At 40.7% G+C, this 23,116-nt stretch overlaps 2 protein-coding genes across 2 annotated transcripts; one reads left to right on the top strand and one right to left on the bottom strand.

The window, feature by feature from the left end:
* Positions 1-17,743: 17,743 nt before the first annotated feature.
* LOC135171205 (uncharacterized) lies at positions 17,744-19,843 on the top strand. Its single transcript, XM_064137592.1, has 4 exons — positions 17,744-17,976; positions 18,073-18,269; positions 18,593-19,615; positions 19,746-19,843. The coding sequence occupies exons 1-3, from the start codon at positions 17,840-17,842 to the stop codon at positions 19,555-19,557; spliced, it is 1,299 nt and encodes a 432-aa protein (XP_063993662.1). The 5' UTR covers positions 17,744-17,839; the 3' UTR covers positions 19,558-19,615; positions 19,746-19,843.
* An 88-nt stretch (positions 19,844-19,931) lies between these two features.
* Positions 19,932-21,671, bottom strand: LOC135171204 (uncharacterized). The gene is made up of 2 exons (XM_064137591.1): positions 21,454-21,671; positions 19,932-21,263 (listed from the first exon to the last, which is right to left on the bottom strand). Exons 1-2 carry the CDS (start codon positions 21,652-21,654, stop codon positions 19,932-19,934), a joined length of 1,533 nt encoding a protein of 510 aa, XP_063993661.1. The 5' UTR covers positions 21,655-21,671.
* Positions 21,672-23,116: the final 1,445 nt, after the last annotated feature.

Here is a 23,116-nt window from a genome sequence, read left to right as displayed (position 1 = left end):
GGGCGTTGGAGTGGGGGGAGATTTGTTTACGATTCGCGATCGCCTATTGTTTTATCCCATCCAGATCTGCAGGAATAGATTTACACATTGTGTGCGAATTGAATATTTGAAAATGAAAAAATCTTGTTCCATTGTGAATTGTAAAAACTCATTGAGCGACAGTTATCGGTTTTTCTCTCTTCCATCTGAGAAACAAACCGATAGACGAAGAATATGTGGCTGAAACATTGTGGTGATTTGTTGCCAAGTGATCAAGGATCCACAGTGGATTGTCAGTTCTGCGAGGTGCAAAAACAACAATTTGTTTTTATTGTCTCGTTCGTCAATGAATATATCTTATTTAACAATCCCTTGACCATAGAGACACTTTGGCAAAGTTCAATGGGAAAGGAAGGGCGATAAGGAGATGGTGAAGAAGGATGCTGTGCCCGATATATTCATAAGACGTCCACCAAAAACGCAACGTAAATAATTCAAAATCAATAAGAATGTTTAATGAGGGACCTGGATCGTTGGGGATCGTGCGGGTGGGGGGCGAGCAGGCCCAGAAAAAATAACACACTCGGCGCTTTGTCACTTTTTATTGTATAAAAACTTTCGTGATTGCAGAATGCTGATTATAACAAATACTGTTAAGCGGTTCTACGTATAATAATTAATAATGATTGAGCGGTTGAAAACAGTGAACTGGCCTGATACGAGCAATACCGGAGAAGACCGTTGACGAGTGGGTCGAAAGTTCTAGAGAGTTTGAATAAGTTTGAGCTGAGCGGTGCACTTGAAAACACGTGTTGTGATTGACACTGTCCGAAAACGAATGACCGGGCGATTAGCGCGATAGGTGAAATTGCTCCGAATTCCAATCCCACGTGACCGTTGGTGGGACTATTATCCTATGCAGGATAATAGTGAGCTGTGGCCAGGAAGTGGCACCCCGAAACCAAAGGTATTAGATCCATGGCAACGATCGATTTGTTTTGATCGTTGCTGAACGGTGAGCGGTGGCAAGTTTGTGTGAGTGAGGACCGGCCGAAGGGCAGGAATGCCAACAAAGAACAATGATCAAGGAATGCTGAGATAATGTGGACATCGAGACTAAAATGGACAACCATTAAAAAAGTTCCATTATTAATTTTTTCCATTTTTTGACTAAGGAATAGATAAGTGGGATATTTGACAATTTGTGGATTGATAGATTGGCAACTGCGGTTCACTAAAAAATTAAATAAAGAAATTAAAAACTCCCCAATGATCATGTCTAGCAACCAATGGGTTTTCACGACCTGGCAATCAAGCATTGTGGAATTCTCAAGGTGTTCATTGCATTTAAAACCAATGCATCCCGCCTTGCCCTCATCCTCTCCTGGAAGGAGAACGATTATGGATTCTTCTGATTGACTGGATGAGTCTCAGCTTTGGAATAGTTGGAAGAATCAAAAGCTTGATCTTTAAAAATAGCGGATTGAATGAATTTTAACAGAATGTCAAGTTTTGGAGTTCATCCATCTCCAACTTGTCCTGCCAGTTACTTTGGGTTACCGGCGGAAAACAACGCTCGATGATTCGAACAATGAAATCATCGCCCGACCTAGTGGAGGTGTTGACGAGCCGTGTCCAAGAGAGTTGATAATTCATCCGCCGAGGGTTTCGTAATCCTTGGAAGATCTAGGATAGCGTTCAAGTGTTCCACGTCCACAATCCGCTTATGATCGTAGAAATCTAACAAAGTTTGCCACGCTTTGGGATAGTCTTTTTCGCTGGGGTCGAACTGCCTAACGCTGGTAGTGTTCATCGTGTTATTGAGCACCGTCTGGTCCTGACCTTGGGTTTTAGTTACCGCGCTGGCTATCTCAAAATATCGTGTTTCAATCCCGAGAAAGGCGGCAAGTTGTGGATTGTCGGGTTGGATTAATTCTAACTCGTCATTGTACCCCTGCATCCCGTTATACAGCGACGCTAAATGATCGAGCCTCAACTTACCGTTGATGACGTCGATCTGACTCCTTTCTAAATATTGCTCGAGCTTCTCTACTTGTGCTCTGCAGGAGCTTATTTTTTGTTGTAAAATCTCTACACGTTGTATTTCCTCCGCAGCGACCATCTTGACGGGTTGATTTCTAAAATTGTGTAACGGTTCGGAAATTATCTAATAAGCAAGGAAATCGATTTGTGCTAATCCTGATTCTATAAACTTGTTTGACTTATCTTTGGAGGGTAGATCGTGGTGGCGATCCGCCAGGCTGTAGATCCCGCAGGCTGAGAGTGATGTCCGGCACTGTTATGGTAATTTGGTTTGTTTTAATGTTGATTACTCTCAGCTAACTGTTCACTAAAGATTCGTGAGTTCTAACCTCACAGGAGACACCATGAATTGTTTTGAATATAGTGTCATACCCTAGGTGGTAGTACAGTTGCAATAATTTTTTAAGGTTATGCTGTATGAAAGGTTCTTATAATAACGATAAATCAACACAGTTTTTTGGTTGGGAAAAAGTCGTTACGGCATAAAAAACCCAAAGTATAGTTAAGTAATTGATCCACCAGCTGAGAATAACCAACTTATAAATACTTGTTTATCACTAGTTTGGCTGCAGCCCACAAAAACTGACACACACACTTTTAACTTCAAATTACGGTTAACTGAATTATAGTTAGGGTTTGTTAGATTCAAATCATTTATTTGGAATCTACCGTTGATAATTATATCAATAGATACTCGTGAGGCTAAGACCCACGAGGTGGTGTCCAGGGGATTACCCCGGTGGTTAAGTTAACTTGATATTTGGTTGATCGGATAAATGTATTTATGATAAAATATAAGTAAAATCGTGAGGACGATAGATCAATCTATGTTTATATCAAATGATCCGTGAATTTCGGGTTGCGATTGCAATGATATCGATAGTTCTCTTTTGGATTCGGAAATGAACAAGGAAACGTGGTTCTCACTTTTTGATGCACCATAGGTACTGCCCCGACATAGACTCAACCCGGTCCCCAAAACCGACCACACCCGAAGCGCCACAGCGCACGCGCAACGAACCATTCGAGTCCCAAATGGTCGCCGCGCGCGCGCGCCGGAGGCAATAGCCTGCGCTCGGCCGAAGCGGAGAGGGCCGAATCCCCGTTCGTTCGGATAGAGAGGGATGTTCCGACTTCCGTCGCAACAGAAGTCGGAACATCCCTAATGAAAAGAAACTATGTGATTTCCAATAAGCGACATTGGAATTACAGACCAGGTACTTGACCTCTTTCACCACTTCCACCTTCCTTCCTTTAAAGCTCCACCTATCGTTTTTCCTTTTCCCCCTATTTAAAAGATAGAAAAAATTGATCTACCACTCCAGCGAAGATTTCTTGAACCTTCTTAAACCTTGGGTTAGTAATTCAAGCAGTTTTTCAAAACATCCTATAGAGGGATGAGAAACCCACCACGCAGTAAGATGCGTCAACGGACGTTTCAGTTCATATTCAACGTAGACGAGTAACGGACGCCCTAGTGTTCATTATTCTATTCAAAATTTCGAAGAAAACCTTAAGTTTCAATCGCGTATTTGAATTCAATAAAAAACCTAGTACAGCACCAATATTTCGCGAGTTGACAATAATAAAATCTATTGTGCAAAATTCTCTCCAGAGACGCGAGGCTACGCCTCAAAAATATTTATAATAAATGAAGTGCATCCCCCATCAGTTCAACGTGTCTCGTGTCTTTTTATTTTCCCCACCGATCCCAAATCGGCACCGCAACCTCGTCTATATCTCAAACACCATCCTTTTCTGAATACCATTGATTTTGTTTTCTCCACACTTACTTCCATCTTATTTTTTTCCGTCCAGCGCTCCATTGTTCTCCTCATCGTTGTCAGTTCTTCTCCCTTGTCGGCCACTATTGCTGCGTCGTCCGCATATAACAGCGTATATACCTTCTCCCCCTTGCCCCTCCCAATTGTCGTACCTCCCGCCGCTTTCCTTTCTAGTGTTTCGATTAGGTCCTCTATAAATATGTTGAATAATATCGGGCTCAACGGACATCCTTGCCTTACTCCCGTGCCCGTCTTAAACTCGTTCGTCAATCCTTTCGCCGTTATCACCCTGTTCCAGGTCTCCTCGTAGATCCTCTTTATGACTCTCAGAAATTTTTCCTCTATTCCCATGCTCATCATTTTTTCCCACCACTTTTCTCTATCCACTTTATCAAATGCCACCTTGAAGTCCACGAATGCCACGGACAGTTTCCCTTTTTTCTTCTTCAGTCTGTTCTCCATTCCCTGCAGCCACCTTCCTAGTCTTCTAGCCATTACTCCCGTCAATATTTTATATGTCCAACAATGACATTCCCCGATAATTTGCCGCTCTGTCCACCTCTCCTCTTTTGTGGATTGGGAAAATTGTTGCCACCCTCCATCTGTTTATCGTTTCCTCTCATCACCATATTTCCTTCATCGTCCTTACTATTTCTTTTTTCCAGCCCTCCGGTAAGTCCTTTCAGAGCTCCGCCGCTTTTCCTCTCTTCAGCCTATTTCTTTCACCTTTTATTTCTATCTCTGATATATCTATGTCCAGCTCTTCCTCCTCATCGCCCACTAACTCTACTACTCGACTACTAACCTCTCCCATCCGTCATTCACGCCTGCCTCCGTCCTCCCCTCACATTCCTTCCATTCTTCTTGCCATTTCTTCATGAAGTCTTCTCTCTTTGCCTCTTTCCATTTTAGTCTTTTTTTTGCCCTCCGCCCCTTTCCCTTTCCTATGTTCTTTCGGCCCCACTCCATTTTGTACTTTAGCGGTAGGTGATCCGAGCCCTCTTGTTCCAGTGATGCCAGACGGGGGTAAAAATCCCACGCGTGGGAGTTTCATGCGCAGCTCCCTCGCGCAACTACTGCTTCCGGGCATGCCAAATCCCATGCGTGGGATTTTCATGCGCAGCTCCTTCGCGCAACTACAGCTATTGGACATGCGCGCGACCACAGGCTCGAAGGTGGCGGATTTATTAATTTCTATTCTGTATTTCTAATAATTTCTATAAGTACAATACAATAAGAATCTAATCTATGTTAAGTACCACATTAATTGATTTAAAAAAAAAATACAGTACTTCCGTCTTTCATTTTTGTCTTTTTTGAGGCTTACGAGGGGAACATAGATACTGTTATATATACAGGGTGTCCGAGATAAAATTGTACACCCAAATAACTATTGAATGTGGGTAGTAATCGAAAAATCTTTCGAATAGAAGTTGTAGGGCTCCAAGTGGGAAAAATCATGAGATATGTTCTGAGCATTTAAGTCTTCATGTTTTTATGCTACAAGCATAAGTTCATTTTTTTCATATGGGATCAAAAATTTTCTTGTAACAAAAGTTGTTGTACTCGATGAGATGAATCTAATGATGTCACACATAATGTGTTTTTTATGCTTTCTGAGCTCAAAAATACTAAAAATGGAACTTGTCAACGATATTCCAAATTCAGACACGATAAACAGAAAGTGGCCTTTAATAGCGCTCTCTAAGCCCCCTATTCGTTGTCCCCACTCTTGCCCTGCTTTCCCTCCCTGTTTCTTCCACTTCGTTTTCCTCTGGTCTTTCCCCTCTTCTTCTTTCTCCTACTCTTCTTTTCAACTCCTCCCTTTCTTTCTGCTTTTCCAACGTTCGCTCCTTCCAGAATACCTCCTTCTACCTCTTCCCTTAGCTCCACCAATTCTTTCTTTTTCTTTTTCAATGTGAACATTGTTGCTTCCAGTCGTCTCTCCAATTCTCTAGTTCCCCTTATCCCCTTTCCCTCCCGTCTCTAGACCTTTCTTCCTCATTCTCCTCCTGTCCCGCGGACTTCACACCATCTCTTCCATTTGTTGTTTGTCCTTCCTTCTCCTCCTTCTTCCTCGCTGGTTCCTCTTCCCCCCTCACCCTCTTGTTCTTCTCCTTTTCTGCCCCTTTTATCCCTTTCGTCCCCTCTTTTTCCCTCTTTGTGGCCCCAACCTCACCTATATCCTTCTCCCCTTCTGACCCTTCCCTCTCTTACTGTGCGTTTCTCTTCCCCTCCTGCATCTGTTCTATCTCCTTATTTTCTGTCTTTGGCATTTCTTCCTTATCCCATGCCCCCTCTCTCCTTTGCTGCGGTTCCTCCGTTACCGACCCTCTCTTTCTTATAGGCTCCTCTGACTCGCCTTTCCCCTTTCCTGGTGACGTTCCTTCTAGGCAATTATTTGCCCTTACCCCATCTTCCCCCCCCCTTGCCCCTTCGTTCCTAACTGTTAGTTTTCTCTTTTTTGCCTTCGTCTTTCCTCACTTCATTCTTTTTCACCTTGTTTGCCTCCTCTTCCCTCTCTTTCCAATATTTTTCCAGCCCTTCGTCGCTCTTCTCAACTTGCTTTTCCCCTGTTTTTTCTTCTTATTTCTTTGGACTTCCCCTCTTTTTCTGCCTGTCACCTGTCTTTTCTTCCCTCTCTCACTCCATTCTTTCCTTTCCAGTGACTGCTTTTCTCTCTCTTCCTTCTAGAAGTTTCTCGATGCCTTTCCCCTTCCCCCACTTTCGTTCCGGTCGCAACGGTTTCTTTCGTTCTTCCACCTTCCCAAGCCCTCACTACTTTTCTTCTCTTTACTCCCCTCCCACTCACTTCGCCGCGGTATTTCTATTTTCCACCTGTTCTCTCCATTATCACTTCCTTCTCCACCCACTTATTCACGTTTTTTTTTTACTTTTTCCGTATTAATTCTGCTTTTTCTTGCTCACGACTCTTTCACCCGACTACTCTCTAGCGCGCCACCTCGCGATCCCCGTCGGTAGGTTACAATTTCATTGACTGAACCAGAAGATGGTTCTGATGGCAAAATACAATTGACAAAATTGCTGATGAGTGGAGAATTCGTTGCACCATTTCTCGGAGTCATAGTAGGGTAGCAGAGACGATGAAGAAGATTAAATTGTCCAAAACATTTGCAGCAACGAAGAATAATAATAATAATGACGAATACTGCGATGATTCCAAGGGCGACATTGTACCATTTAGTATGGGTGACAATGAATGGTTCGTTCATTTGTTTCGTGATGATTTCGTCGAATTCGTTGAGCTTTTTATCAGGTATTTGGAGGTCCTTGAGGTCTATGTTGGTTAGATGATGTTGGAAACGTAAACAGAAAATCGCCAGCTTGCGTGTGGAAGTGAAAGAATTAATTTTCTGGATATTTTGATTCACTGCTTTCTCTGGACTCTCAAGTGAAAACAAGTAGCTATTGAAATTTCTAATTGAGTTTGCAATTATTTGAACCTGTGATTTCAGCAATTTTTGTGTTTGTTTATTATTATTGGTCAACATTTTTATCGAATCTTCATAATATTGGGCATCGTCTGCGCTAGGCATCCCGAAACTCCATTTGAATAAGTAAGATAAGCCATTGATGAGACCACGTTTCTTTTTTCTGATAATTGACTTCTCAGTAATTTGCCTAAGAATATCATTCTTTGTTTGAATTTCTGTTATTCCCGATTTAGTAAGATTAATTGAACGATCACAATGAAAACTAATACGACCCTTTTTAGTAATTTCGATCGTCATTTGTTGCCAAATTTCCTCCGGTTTAGTTAAATATTTATCAATGATATCGAATGTATTTCTGATATGAGTTTTATTGTGATAAGTGAGAAGAGTTACTTTGGAGTTAGTGACTTGAACTACTCCCTTTTTATTATAAAATATACCACTGGTATTTTCAAATGGATCAGAATAAAAGATTTTACAATGAATTGGGAGAGGAAGTAGGAATAGTGTTTAAGGAGGGACCTGAATCGGTGCGGGTGAGGGGCGAGCAGCCCAGAAAAAAATACACTCTTGGCGCGTCATTACCACAGGTCACTTTTATTGTCAACTTCGTCAATAAATATTAATTATAACAAAATGTTGATGAGCGGTTCCGCGGATAATAATTAACAACAATTGAGCGGTCGAGAATAATTAACGGTCCAACGTGCGCAACAGCGGACAACAACCGTTGATGAGCGGGTCGAAAGTTCGAGAGTTCGATTGAACTAGATGAGCGGTACAATTGATCACACGTGTTGCACTTGAGACCTATCCGAAAACGACTGACCGAGTGATTAGCCCGATCGGTGGATTTGCTCCGAATTCCAATTCCCCGTGACATTTGGTGGGGCTATTATCCTACGCACGATAATAGCGAGCGGTGACCAGGAAGTGGCGCCCCAAAACCAAAGGAATGCCAGTTAGACCCATGGCAACGATCGGTTTGTTTTGATCGTTACCTAACCGTGAGCTGGTGCGAGTGCCTGAGTGAGGACCTCCCGACTGGCAGGAATTCCAACAAATAGAATCAGGATTGCTTGATTCATCTGAAAAATAGGGTTTCAGTAAATTGGTATGATATTTTACTAACTTTCTACCAATTTGTAATTCCACGGTTTGATTCGCAAATAATTTAATAATTTTAAATGGTCCTGTGCAGGAGAGCAAGTGGAAGGTAACACCAGGTCGATTGTATTAACGAGAGTTTATTGATTAATTCTACAAGTGTGAACGTTGAATGTGTCCAAGTGCTGGCTGGTGAGTAACTGTTGCGTGTGGAAAAATGTGCGGAAAGTGTGGGCTTGCGAATGGTTGGAAAACAGGAGAGGGGATACTAGGGATCTCGACTGTGATTGGCTCGGCATCGTATTCTCGACACGTGACGTCGTGATGCCGGCTAAGTGTACAGGAAGGTTGGGTTCTTCGCTGGGACAGTTCTGGGTTATTCCCCAGGTTTTTATGATAGGGATGGCGTCGGTCGGGTAGGTGCTAGGTCTAATGGGTTTTGAAGGGTCTAGACAGGATTGGGGAATTTAGCCGGGAATGCCAGGGTGTAGTGGCGACGTAGTCACCACAGTCCTTTCGCATTGGGAGTCAATTTTTTCGACCTGGGGTCGTACCTTTATTTTCAATTATAATTAAATCACCGACTTTAAATTCAATGGGATGAATTTTCTTGTCGTAATATTCTTTACTTCGCATTTTTGATTCGATCCAGTTCTCTCGTGCCATTTGAAAGGGAGAATTTAATTTGAATTGTAATGATCGAATATAATCGTCATAGGTGTAATGAAATTTGGGGTCTGCGTAATCGATGATGGTAAATAAGTCATGTTGTAGAATTTGGAGTTTTAATTTCAAGGGAGAATTCGAATCATCAACAGACAAAATAATCAATTAATATATTTATTTCGCCGAAGTGTCTCTATCCCACGCACGGCCGATCATACAGAAACCGCTACTGCCGTATGAGGCTATTGCCTCAATATAAGCATTTCATTATAAATATCAGGTTTAACTCCGTTTTTTTATTTTTGGAGGTATAAGAATAAAATCTTTTGATTTAAATTCAGCCTTGAATTGCATAAAAGTTTGGAATAAATGTCGATAATCGATTTTATCATGATGCTTACCCTTGGCAAACAGAATGAATAAATTTAGATGATGTTGTATACCTCGAGATTCCAGCATTAGAATCACATGTTTCCTCTCCTTAAAACCTCATTGCCGTTAAAAGCAATATCCTAACCCAACACCATTACAACTTTCTTCCCAATAAACAACCCTCATTTATAAGATTTTCCTGCGAAGAGCCCCACTCAAGACCCTCCCTGATTCTCAGACGCAAATGTCCACTCTCTACCCCTAATCCGATCCTCTAATACTTATCACGTGGTCATCCCTCAAATTCTTCCAAGAATATTTTGTAGACCTCACTTTTCGAGTCACCTTTAGACACGACTGATTGTCTCAATAAATTGTACTCCCAGACAAGGAAGTAAAGTTCTTTTATTTTTGTGGATTATTAAAAACGAGTAGGTTTACTCTGATATCCAACAATGAACGTTCGTTAATGTCTCGAATCCATTGGGGCTTCGTATTAGGGTATTCGTATCGAAATTCTCGGTGATGTACTCTGAGTATTGATTTGCTTTGGCTAAATCTTCAGACCAAAGAAATCCGTTATTACCTTTTAATTTAGGAAGGGGAGTCTCTTCTTTTGAGTAGTCGATCACATCTTGATTCATACAGTGAAATTTTGTAAAATCTTGATAGGTTCTCTCAGATTTTTTTATCAAAAAGATTGTTCCATTTTCTTGATTTGGATCGCAAATTAAGCGCGATGAACCGCCAGCGTTAGAATTGACTCTATCCGGTTCATATTTAATAATGTACTTGTGTTCAGATGAGCGCAATCGCCGACGAACAAGTTTTGAAGATGGATTTTTGCAATTAAATAGCCATTGAAGAGGCCTGTGATCTGTGTAAATAGTAAATTCTCGTCCTTATAAGTAGGGGCGAAAATATTCAACTGTTTGAATAATTGCTAATAGTTCTTTTGCTGTAGTAGGATAATTCTGTTCAGCAGAATTTCATGTTCGTCAATAATATGCAATAGGTAAATCATTACCATCAATGATCTGAGATAGGACGCCACCGATACCAACGTTCGATGTGTCACAAGTTACAGTAAAAGATTTCGAAAAATCTGGATATTGAAGTAGCGGTTCACTAGTTAAAATCAATTTTAATTTAGCGAATGCGTCTTGTTGTTTTTCTGTCCAAGCGAATAGTACGTTATTTTTTAATAATAATGTCAATTGTTTTGCGATAGTGGGAAAGTTTGGGATAAATTTTCTATAATAACCAGCCATTCCAAGGAAGATTTTAATTTCTTCAGGATTCGTAGGAGGTTTTACCTTTTGAATGCACGCATTTTTCTGAGGATCCGGAGATAATAGGTCCGAGATATTGACAAGATTCATGTAAAAATTCGCACTTGTCAAGTTGGAGCTTGAAATTATTTTCGCGTAATCGATTGAACACGTTGGGTAATTTTGTTTCGTGTTCAAAGAGATTAGAAGCATAAATAACCACGTCCTCCAAATAAACAAAACATTGAGTACTAGTGAGGCCAGTGAGAACATTGTTCATTAACCTATGAAACACAGCAGGAGCGTTCTTCAATCCGAAGGGCATTCGTGTATACTCGTCGTCACCAAATGGGATAGAAAAAGCGATTTCCTGGGCATCGTCGGGATGTATCGGGATTTGATGGAAACCACTTGTCAAATCAAGTGTTGTAAAATAATGAGAATGACCTAATTGGTCTAATATATCTTCTATATTCGGAAGAGGGTACGCGTCTTCTAGTGTTTTTTCGTTAAGTTTCCTATAGTCCATAACAACGCGCCACTTTCGCTGACCTGAAGCGTCCATTTTCTTGGGGACGACCCAGAGTGGGCCCGACCATGGGCTTATCGAGGGTTTTATGATCCCTTGTTTAATCATTTTCTCTATTTGGTTAGAAACTTGTGACGTGCATCGAGTAGGTGAAAATGAGAGAGAGAGAGAGAGAGACTCTAAAAATTATCACGAGGAAAGCAATCTCGCGAATTTCCCGGATCGACCGGAGGTTACTCCCACGTAGAAAAGTAAGGAAAAATTAAGGGTTAGGGGAAAATGTTAGAATTGTTTAGGGGTATAAGAGGAAATCGTGTCGGTCCTCCGCTCGCGCCGCGAAGAGGGGTAATAAAAATTATCATCCGGCGTGGGTGGAGGGAGGATGCGTTCGCAACATCTCCTTGGGATGAACAGCCTGGCTGCGACTGCCAGCACCCCAGAGGGAGGGATCCGCGAGATAAGTTAAGATTGGGTTAAGTATGGAAGGTCAGTAGGGGGTGTCGCCGCCAACACCCCACTGAATCGCCAATTTTAAAATAATTATTAAGAAAATTTGAGTGTCCGCGGATCCCGGGGAACCACCCGGGAGGACTAGCCACGATAATCGCGTAAAGGATGTCTATCAGAAAGTTATAGTTCCCCCATTCAAATTGAATGGGGAGGTTTTTGGCGCACGGGGCGACATCGGCGCCGCTGCACTAGATCCGCCAGAACTAATGTTCCCGCCAGGACACGAGACCGAGAGGAGGTCCACTATCGCCACTCCACGAGGGACCATAAGGGACGCTATGGGAGGATCCCAGCCCACAAAACTCGTGCTAAGGTGAGAGGTTAGAGTTTAATTAATTTCCCAGTCACCTTGTTGACTGGAGACCCGCGTATAAAAATTATGGGTGATTGAATATCCCGATCGATCCACGGATCGAACGGTGTTTCCCCCGTTGAGGTGGTCGATAGGGTTCAGTCGTGGTTCACCCGAAAACTGCGGCCGGTCGGGTGTGAATTTTTTCAATTTTATCCCCAGGGGCACCGTCCCGTGGGAGTTTGGTAACGTTCGTGAGGGAATGTTGATAAGAATCCCGGGGAAAATTCACCGGAAAACCCCGTGGAACGTGAGGGTTTTACGACGCAGTATTCGAAATATTACGGGGACCGGAAAGTAATGTCGTTTCTGTGCATGCCAATACTTGATTGTCATTTGTCAGCTCATTGTTTTGTTCAGAGGCGTACCAAAGACATTGTGAGGTTATAGTGATTTCTTTACTTATAGACAATTGAATTACAATTTTTTTTTGTAATTTTGGGTAAAATGGCCAGCCAAATACCAGAAGAGGTACATATCCGGCATTGCATGCTCTTTGAGTTTCGCAAGGGAAATAACGCAACAGTTGCTACCAAAAACATTTGCGATGTTTATCCAAATGCACTGGACATTCGTAAATGCCAAAGGTGGTTTTCCAAGTTCAAATCGGGTAATTTTGATCTTTCCGACTCGTATCGATCAGGAAGACCATCAGCGTTAGACAACGACGTGTTAAGGGCGGAAGTGGAAGCAAATCCGTGTCAGACGATCGAGGAATTGTCAACAAACCTTGGTCGACCATCCAAGAACATTTGAAGCAGATTGGGAAAGTAAGCAGAGCAGGTGTTTGGGTCCCGCATAATCTGTCCGAACAGAATAAGGCTAACCGATCAATCACATGCAACTTATTGCTTCAACGACACAACACAGAAGCGTTTTTTGATCGCTTGATCACAGGAGATGAGAAATGGGTCCTGTATGATAACCCAAAACGCAAAAGGCAGTGGCTCTCTCCAAATGAAATCCCTCGGAGTACTGCTAAGCCAGGTTTACACCTCAAAAAAGCGCTTTTATGTGTTTGGTGGAGTATTCGCGGCATTGTTCATTTTGAATTACTGAAACCTGGACAAACTGTTACTGCAGACCTCTACAGCGAACAATTGCAGCGAGTCAATCAATCTTTAATTGAAAAGTGGCCAGCGATTGTCAACCGAAAAGGCGTCATTCTCCAACATGACAATGCAAGACCGCACTGCGCAAGGCGAACTCTAGAAAAAATTAATGAATTGGGGTGGGAGGTGCTGCCTCATCCACCATATTCGCCCGATGTTGCACCATCGGATTTCCACTTATTCCGAGCGCTGCAACACTTTTTAAGTGGCAAAACATTTGCAAATTTGGATTGTGGTGACTATGTCGCCACTACACCCTGGCATTCCCCAATCCTGTCTAGACTTCCTAGACAGGATTCATAAAAACACTTAGCCTAATTACCTACCCGACCGACGCCATCCCTACAATATAAATCCGGGGAACACCCCAGAACTGTCCCAGGAAAAACCCAACCTTCCTGTGCACTTGGCCGGCATCACGACGTCACGTGTCGAGAATATGATGCCGAGCCAATCACAGTCGAGATCCCTGGCATCCCCTCTCCTGTTTCCCAACATGCGCACGCCCACACTTTTCCGCACACTTTTCCTCACTACACAGTCGCTCCTCTACCTCCCTCGGATACACTACTCCCCGATCTACCTGGACACATCAGACAACACATCTTACGAAGACCATCGAGAGGACAAGTCACGCTTAAGGCCAACTCTCGCCCCTGTACAATAGTGGTTTTAAAAATAAACGTTTGTTCACATCCCGACCCGGCGTTATCCTTCACCTGCTCAACCCCACAGGATGATATCCAAAATGCCATCTCTAGATATTTTGCCGAAAAACCAATTAATTTTTATCGATCAGGGATTGAAAATTTACTCACTAGATGGCAAAAGGTTATTGACAATGATGGGGAATACATCATTGATTAAAAATAAAGACTCGTTAAAAATGTATGTGTTTGTATTTAGCGTAAGAAAACGACATTACTTTCCGGTCCCCCTAATACATGCGTACCATCGGAGCCTGGAATATTCCCCTCCCCGTACGTCACGCTCATCGTTGAGCGAGAACTCTGGCTCAATCGCGTCAGAAAATTCTCGTTGTACGAAAACGGAGATGTGTTGATCCCCGTCCGCGGCGTTATTTTTTTTGCTAATGACTCGATTAGGAAAATTAGCTGGCGCCCAACAACCTTTCAGGTCTCAATTTTGTCCGTTTTTTGTGTTCGGCAAGGAGGCGAAAGGGAGGAAGGGCGAAGGTGGCAGGCATTTCCGGTTATTGGGAAATGTCACAAACTTCGTTTTCATGTACCTCGGGTACTGATAGGATTTTACCTGGATTGGAATATTGTCGACCGTAGGAATTTTACAATCTGTCGCTGATGTACAGGATAATTCGTCGTCTGGAAGATAGAAAATATCGTGCAGTTCTGCACGCAGTTTTGTTAACGATTGTTTTTCTTCGGGATTAAGGTGTTCAGTGCGGGGATTTTCATGTAATAGTTCATGTCTTTTCTTGAAATTATTTGAATTGTTGTTCATATGAAAAACTTTTATTTGTTGAGGAGAAGATAAAGGCGGTAAACACGGTTTTGGGAGCATTTTCTCTTCTGCGGATCGATGTACAATTGTAATAGGCGATTCTTTTGTATTTATTGCTTTTACGCGAGCTGTGGGCATCAATAATTTTTCTTCTTTGTCCAGAAATTGACGGGTGATTATACCTTCATCAAGGTCGAGAGGATTGATGTCGGATCAGGGTACAGGGGACAGCAATAATTTTAATCAGACTTAAAATATTTAATGATAATAAAAATTAAATCGGGTATAATAAAGGTCAATGATCTTAACTGGTCAACTCTCATCCTCAGACTGGACATCGTCCTCTCGCACCATCCATACTCATTTGTTTATAATACTTTTCTTTCTCACTCTGTCACACTATTTCTCTCTCAAACTCATTCCACTCATAGGACACACATAAATACACAAAGACCTACCACACACGTCGCACTCATTCCCAAAAATTATTTCCCTCTTCCGTTTAATCTCACAGTGGCTCTTTCTTCCATCACGCAACGGGCATTCGACACATTCATATAAACATTCAAATCTCGTCAATCGTCTAGATATTACAGCCTAATTTTACTCATTCTGGCGACATACTTCCATCTCACTCATACCCACTTTTGTCTTTGTTTTATTTCACACAAAAAGATCAGTCATCCGACATTGATGAGTGATATTTTCGCACTTATTTCTGAGCGAGGTTGGATAATTAATCGTGATGCATTGCGGAATAGAATCGCATTACTTTGTAATGGTAAGGGAAATGGTAGCGTGTCGTTTGAGAGTATCGAATTTTGATAGTCGATTTTGCAATTATGCTTTTGAAACAAATCTTGTCCCACGAGACTATCAAGGGGGATTCCTGTATCCGAATTGAGTACGTGAAATGTATTAAAGAACGAGGAGTTGACCGACCAATCTAGTTCAGTCTATCCGAGAGTCATGATGGGTGCGTTGGGTTTAATACCATTGATGTTCACTAGGTGACACGATCTCACACGCGAACTGTTGGAAGGGCGAGTAATCCTATGTATATCTTAAAATAAATGGCACACAGATCACTTATTCACTGAATCTTTTATTCCAAGATTTTTCTTACACTGATTTGAAATATATAAGAAGAACTTAAGGTTGGACATTAAACTGCGGAGAATATTATATTCGACCTGTTCTCGATGAACATGGATACGAGACTAACGCTACATTGAAAATTTGGAAATGTTTCGGCAAATTCAAGTCACGTACGTGATTTATGACCGTCGATAGAAACTATTTGCAGGGAATTTTCAGATGGGGGCATGAAACTGTATGAGGGACGGAAATATGTTTGGCTATGATTTTTTATGATGGGAAAATCCCAATGGGGAATCTCCAGATATACTAATACCCACGACTAACATTCCGCGACGGAACCATTGATAATAAGTGGCTCAGGATTGACGTTTTTGTAATTATGAATACTCGAGGCTTTTATGAAAGAGACGACCGTTCCGGTGTCGACCAAAAATTTAAGAATTCCATCAGAATCATCTGAGTGATGGGATTCGAAGAGAATGTATGTTAGTTCGTTGTTATTCGGGGGTATGTGGAAGGCAAATCAATTTAAAATTGCAAAGGTAGTCGGGACTTCATTTTTTTTGCTCAGATAGCTCTGGTTGATGCCAATTAGGATTGACTATCTGAAAATTTTTATTTTGCATTGGGTTGCTAACGTGTACGCTTGACTGTTGTGGACTTTGAGATACGGTATCCCGGTTTTTCTTAACATCCGCAGCAAATCGTATAATATGGCCACTCTTTTTAAACTAATTGTACTTTTTTGAGAATTTGACCGATTCAAATTTTGATTGAATCGTTGATGGTTATATCGATTTCGGTTTGTGGTTGATTTTGATTTTTAAAAGAATTTTCATGATTATTTTTCCCATCCAAATCTTGGCCAATAGGATTGCACCATTCGACGTTATTTTGTATAGTCAACACGGTATTTCAGCGGATATTCTTGAAAATTACACTGGAAATTTTGCATGTTGATATATATAAAAAAAAAACAAATGTTGAAGTAACCCTCAATTGTATCTGACAGATTAAATGGCAATTCGTTGAAAATTATGTCTCATGGTGCAATTCTATCGGCCAAGATTTGGATGCAAAAAATAATCCCCCGAATACCACTCGAACTTCGAAATTATTTGATATTTCCCTCAAGGTTCCCTGCAAACAAATAAGCTCGTCAAGTTTTCCAGAAAAATCACTCGCGCTTCGCGCTCGTGATTTTTAAACTGGAAAACTTGACACGTTCATTTGTTTGCAACGAACCTATCGGGAAATATCCGATAATTTCGGAGCTCTTGTGGTATTATATGCGAGAATTTTGATACGAATTTTGATGAGGATTTTGATAAGAATTTTGATGCGAAAAATGGATTTGTTTATGCTTGCGTGATGTGGAAAAATTTGAATTTCGATGTGTAAGCCGGCAGTCATCACTCGTGTGATTTGATTTGCCACAATGTATGCATTTAGAATATGGATTATGTTGCATTTGAAGGGCTTTTTGCCGGTTACCGCGGCAGTAAAGGATTAATTAATGGTAGTGAATTCGCAGCAGCGGAGCATTTGCGAGATTTGAGGGTGCGTATGATAAATAAATCGATTCAGAGTCATCTTATTGACAATTGCGATACAGCCCGGTAAGAGATTTTGGTTTTGTTCACTCGTGTGAACTGTTGCGAGAATACGCCATGAGAGATCTTCAATTCTTTGATAAAATTGTGACACATTTTCATTTCTCATCTGATGTATGGAATTCGATTCTTTGAACAATGGGGAACTTGCATGCAGCCCAGATTTGAGAAATGAATGTATTAATAAATAGTTTAACGCCTATGGAATACTCTCCAATGAAAAATGCATTCTAACACATTGCAGTTTTTTTTTAACAATCAATCGAAAATTGCATAATTTTGAACCACTTTTTAACGCTCGTGACGTCATCAGGCGGTGACTCCGGGTTCTTATTGCAGCCGCTAGATGACAGCACTGATATTTTTCTAAACGTCAGCCGGTGTCAACAAACAGTAGAGGTTATATTGTTAAGTATAAATAAATAGCAGTTTTTCCGTGAAGTTAATTTCTTTGGTGCTGTGAAAAATGAGACCGACAATGGAAGCGAATTTTGATCAAGCGTCTTCTCAGAATCTACCAAAAGTGGATGTGGAAATGCTCGCAGTTTATTTTAAATCAAATTTGTGTCAGAGTGCGGAAAACAGAGGTGTCAAAGCCGGCAGGTACGTTTCGAAGATTAAATAACTTATTGCTTAAAATACTAAAAATATAATTATACGTTCAAATAATCAATTCATTTTTATTTCAATTTACTTCAGAGCAACTCGCCCCACCTATGGAGATGAGGCAGTTGGTTGGGTTCAGGTACATCGTGATTCAGGGTTATGCACTATTAAAGCACGAGTATGTCCGGAACACAAAATTCACGATAAAGGATATTCTGTCAGTGTCGTGATTGATGAGGAGAACGAGAGGATTGAAGAAGCACAATGTCATGACTGCGCTGCTGCAGCCGGTAGAGGATTGTTAATAATTTTTGAACAATATTCCTTTCCTTTCCCTAACACTTCGGTTCATTGAAACCTTTGAAGTTTTTTAGTAATCATTTTTGTAATCATCTTTGACCCTCTGACTATTCAAATGACCAATAATTTTCATAGTTGTCCGAAGAATTTCATTGATTTTCGTTTATCAAAAAGATTTCCCCTTTTTCAGCTTAAGCCTTTACTTTTGAAAAACTTCTCAATTTTTTCGAACGGCCTAGTAAACTTTATGTTTTTTAAACTAGTCAATAACTGACATTTTGTTTCGACAAATTATGAAGTCCCATTTTTTCAGGTGGATGCAAGCACGTACTTGCTTTTGTGGCTTGGTTACATCGGAGGTCGGAAGAGCCATCCCCCACTGAAATCACGTGTTATTGGAAGAAGTCAAGATTGTCTTCCGTAGGATCTAAAATAAAATGTATGACCATCGGGGAGATAGTCAAAGAAGCAAAAGGAATAAATCCAGACAAACACATTCCGGCACCTGCGTCATCTACGAGGAGCAACTCCAATAAATTTTTACAGAGGATAATAGAACGAGGAATTCAGGAAGATAAGCAAAATCATCTTGTTGAATTTTTCAAACCTAGGGCCAGTTGGGAAAAAATCTCACTCCATCATTTAGCTTTGAGTTATTCTGGAAATCGTCTTGACATCGATGAATTTTTGAACTATTGTCAGAACAGTTATACTTATGATGACTGTGCGGTAGTGGCTAATTGCACGAAAGATCAGAGTGAATCCCCGATTTGGTATGAGATGAGATATGGCCGAATCACAGCCTCAATTCTCTACGAGACTTGTTGTTGTCGTACAACAGAAGGAGCGCTCTTCAGAGAAATCATGGGAGGAAAAATGATAGAGTCTGATGCGATGGCGAGGGGAAGAGAGTTGGAAGCAGAAGTCATCAAGATTGTAGAAGAGTTAATCGGAGAGAAAATCACAAAATCTGGCTTATTATTATCGCCTATGTACCCATGGTTTGGAGCATCACCCTATGGTGTAACACAAACTGCTGTAATCGAAGTCAAGTGCCCGATGAAAGTCGAAACTGTCTCCAATTATTATGCCAACAACACCGTGAATCCTAAATTCCGAGCACAAATGCAGTTACAAATGTTTTTTGCAGGGAAACAGAAAGCGAAATTTTGCATCGCTGATCCACGTTTTCCCATAATAAAACGTGTAACTGTCATTGAGGAAGAGTTCGACCCTCATTTGACCAACACGTTAATTCAGCAGGCCTCAGCATTTTGAGAATCAGCCATTTTGCCAGCTTTGATGGACTCAACATAACCGGGAAGAATTAAAAAATGTATGAGAATGAAATCAATAATAGTTGAAAATTGAAAATATACTGTATTAATTTATTAAAAATACATTGGTTTACAGATCTCAATAAGTCTAAATTTTTATAATCAACACGTTGTTATTTTACTTTGTAGGTTTACGAATGCAGCGGCCACCTGTACTATATCGTCCATCAGATCGATTAAGTTATGATCGACCGTGACATGTGGTTGCAATATTTTAAATTCTCTCAGGCGTCTGATCACTCTCTCTACGTGTATTCTGACACTTGCAATTTCTGCCGTTTTTAAAACTTCCTCTTTAGTAGGTTTCACCGCTGTTTAGACCGAAGGAGGTCGCAAAAGTTTACAGTTTCTCTGGTGTAACAAAGATTCAATTTGTTTAAATCCTCTATCGGCGAGAATAAATGACCCAGAAGGGAGAACAGACAAATACCCAGAATTTTTTACAATTTCTATGTCACTGGAGCGACCGCCATATCCGCAGGAGATGAAATTAATCAATCCATCAGGAGTTATGGATATCAGATACTTACAAGTATTACACTTCTTATAGTCTGACCATGTTGCAGCCTGATGTACTGCATGAGTTAAATGTTCTATTTGGATTTCGAAACAGTCAATTATCGATTGAACTTGTCCATATTTTAATCGAAATTGAATTGGAAGATTTAGGGCTATTTCTTGTTTCGATGGCCAGACTATCAACTCTTTGAGTATCGCTGCCATTTTTGTGACAGTATTTTTAAAAATTCTCGATATTTGAGATTCGCTTAATCCAAAATCATATGCAAGGATTGCATAAGGAACATTCTGACGAATTTTTTTCATCGTAATATATATATATATATATATATATTTACGAGGAATATTTGTTATCAACATTAATTCATCTATTACATACATCGAACTTTCCGGTATCCCGATCATTAACAGGGGATCATCCTCAATAATTAATTTCGTGACATTCTCATAAATATGAATTTTTAAATGATGCAGTTTTAGGCTGCGATTACTAGTAGAGGATGCGCTACTAGTATTGAAAATATCACTGTCAATTACCTCGAGTGTTGAATTTATGGAATCGCTGCTCTCAATTTTACTCTCTGAGGAATTTAAAATGGACTTTTGGGGGCTCGAATTATTTCCACTACAACTTGCCAGAACTCCATCCAGTAAGGCCCCGGATACACTGGCTGGCAGTGGTGGAACGCTGGGAATATCTTGAAATCGGAAAGTTGTACCTTTATGCCTACATGTTGGCTTGACCTGGATGTTTTTATTGGAAGTGACTATTGATGTCTGTATACTGCGATCTATCTTGAGTATACGGTGACTCGGGTTTGCACTGGTGATTCTATGGATGTTGCCAGCAGAACTTTCTTGTTTTGCTGGAGAATTGATGGAATCATCAGGGTTGTTCCTCTGCTTTGAATGTGGGCACTTCAATTTCTTTCCCTCAGCACATTTCCTTTCAAAGCCGATGGACTGCACTGATGAGCATTGTGTGGATGTAGTCGAGTGTGGTTGGGATGTTGATTGACTCTCAGCAACCGTTTGAGATAGAAAGAATCTAGGATAGGCGCCTGCTTTTAATTTTTTTGGACCTTTTGTCATCTTCCACCGCATATAATTTTCCAAATCCTCTTCTAACTAAAAGAAAAAAAGGCTATATATTAATTGAAAAGAATTAGAGACGATGGATGACAGATACATCTCCAATTTTCGGCTATCTCAACAATTAAAGGAACGATTCAATCGATTGTTCCCAGCGGTTATTTCAAAAGCCAACTATGTAATTTAAAATAAGGCAACGTGAATTATATGTAAAACCACTACTTACTTTGAAATGATCTTCGCAAATGTCACTTCTGCCCAGTAATGGGCGAGAATAACCTGCGGCTTCACACCATAATCGAATATTTTTGCACGCAGGAACTGTTATAAACACTTTATTCGGTTTTGTCACAGTTGAGTTCGCACACGATGGTACAAAACAATATTTGTATGGTTGTTTTTTCACTTTTTTACTGTCATTTGACATTTTGGAGTATTTGTGAGTGCTTTAATCAGTTACGGTTAAATCAGTTAAGGTTAGGTAAATTTGATATACCGACGGTAGGAATCTATGATCCGGTAGATGGCGCCACATGCGGAAGTATAGGACCCGCCTGATGACGTCATGACAACTTTTCGAGCATTTGAAAATTTCACTTTTTGAACAATCGATAATTAATTGGTAAACGATTTTTTAAATGTTTTTTCATGAAAAATCCATTATTAGGACCATTAACTATGTAAAAAAAAAATTAAAAAAAATCATGCAAGTTCCCCATTGGTCAAGAGCTTTTTTATCTTGATAAAGATTTAAGAGACGGTCATAAATTTCATCTCAAGTCGTGAGGTTCAATGAATGTCGATCCGTTCACAAGTTTTGCCAGTGATACGACTTTTCACATAAAGTAAAAGTGCTGGCCTTTGCTGAGCAGACGCAAGGTCCAAAACTCCATGGCCTTGTTTAATAAACCTGCAAATTTTATATCGATCTCCATTAAAAGTTTCAGGAATTAATCTAATTAAAAATAAGAGTTCATAAGACGCCTCGTGTGTACGTCGATTATTTTCTGGACTCTCAGGCATTATTCAACGTTAAAATTTGATCTCTATGTTTTGAGTCGAAATGAAATTTATAGAGAGAGTCTACCGTGAACTCTTGACGGGGGACAGACGTGTTTATTATTGTGCTCCGTGTTTGGTAAGACCAAATATAACAGTTTGCCCCCTTTGCGTATAGTACGATAGTTTCACTGTGTACATAACACGGTTGCTTTTTACAAAGCAGGTGTAATTGTAGTCACCTCCTCTTGCAACAAGAGGGGAACCCGGAATTTCTTTTGCCCAATGGAGAAACTCCACAACAAATGAACGTAATGTCTACTCGATCACAAGTTGCACCTCCCACTGTATCATACTCTCAGGCTATTGAACAAGCTGGCTTACCGAAGGAAGGGCAAGCCTTAGTATTAGAAGCCATCGATGGTGTTACTGTCAAGGAATACCCTTGGAAATTCCACGAAATTGCGGGCCCTCCCTTCCCCCGCGACGACACTTCGATCGCTCGCCCCCCTCGATTACAACCAAACTCTATTGCCGGGGCTATAATTGGAATATTTCCCAATTTGCGGAAATGCGTACTAAAGCGAAAGGGACTGATCACGGGGCAACAATTAGGCCAATTATCGCCCGTGACCCCACTTGCTCTTACTCTCACTCTTCGATTGCATTCTCTCGAGTGAACATCTCCGACACGTTATCTCAACTAATTATCAGGAATAAATCTCATCGTGCGGAACGTAAACAGGTCATATCGTGTGTTTTCTCTCTGAAATTAATCTAAACTAATCTCCGGTATAATCTCATATTGTTTTACTCGTGTCAAACTCATTCTGACCGCTCAAATTATTGTGTGATTACATCTAACTCTTTTACAATAAATTGATTGTGTA

Source organism: Diachasmimorpha longicaudata, chromosome 19 (genome assembly GCF_034640455.1).
Source record: "Diachasmimorpha longicaudata isolate KC_UGA_2023 chromosome 19, iyDiaLong2, whole genome shotgun sequence".
In the NCBI taxonomy this organism is placed as follows: domain Eukaryota; kingdom Metazoa; phylum Arthropoda; class Insecta; order Hymenoptera; family Braconidae; genus Diachasmimorpha; species Diachasmimorpha longicaudata.
This window is presented reverse-complemented; position numbering and strand designations above follow the sequence as displayed.

Bases quoted from the DNA above. Each gene is read 5' to 3' on its own strand.
- LOC135171204 (XM_064137591.1), bottom strand. From the start codon at position 21,654: ATGTCAAATGACAGTAAAAAAGTGAAAAAACAACCATACAAATATTGT. The intron at 21,264-21,453 runs GTAAGTAGTGGT...TTTTTCTTTTAG, and splicing joins TTTGCGAAGATCATTTCAAA to TTAGAAGAGGATTTGGAAAA.
- LOC135171205 (XM_064137592.1), top strand. From the start codon at position 17,840: ATGAGACCGACAATGGAAGCGAATTTTGATCAAGCGTCTTCTCAGAAT. The intron at 17,977-18,072 runs GTACGTTTCGAA...AATTTACTTCAG, and splicing joins AGAGGTGTCAAAGCCGGCAG to AGCAACTCGCCCCACCTATG. The intron at 18,270-18,592 runs GTAGAGGATTGT...CCATTTTTTCAG, and splicing joins TGACTGCGCTGCTGCAGCCG to GTGGATGCAAGCACGTACTT.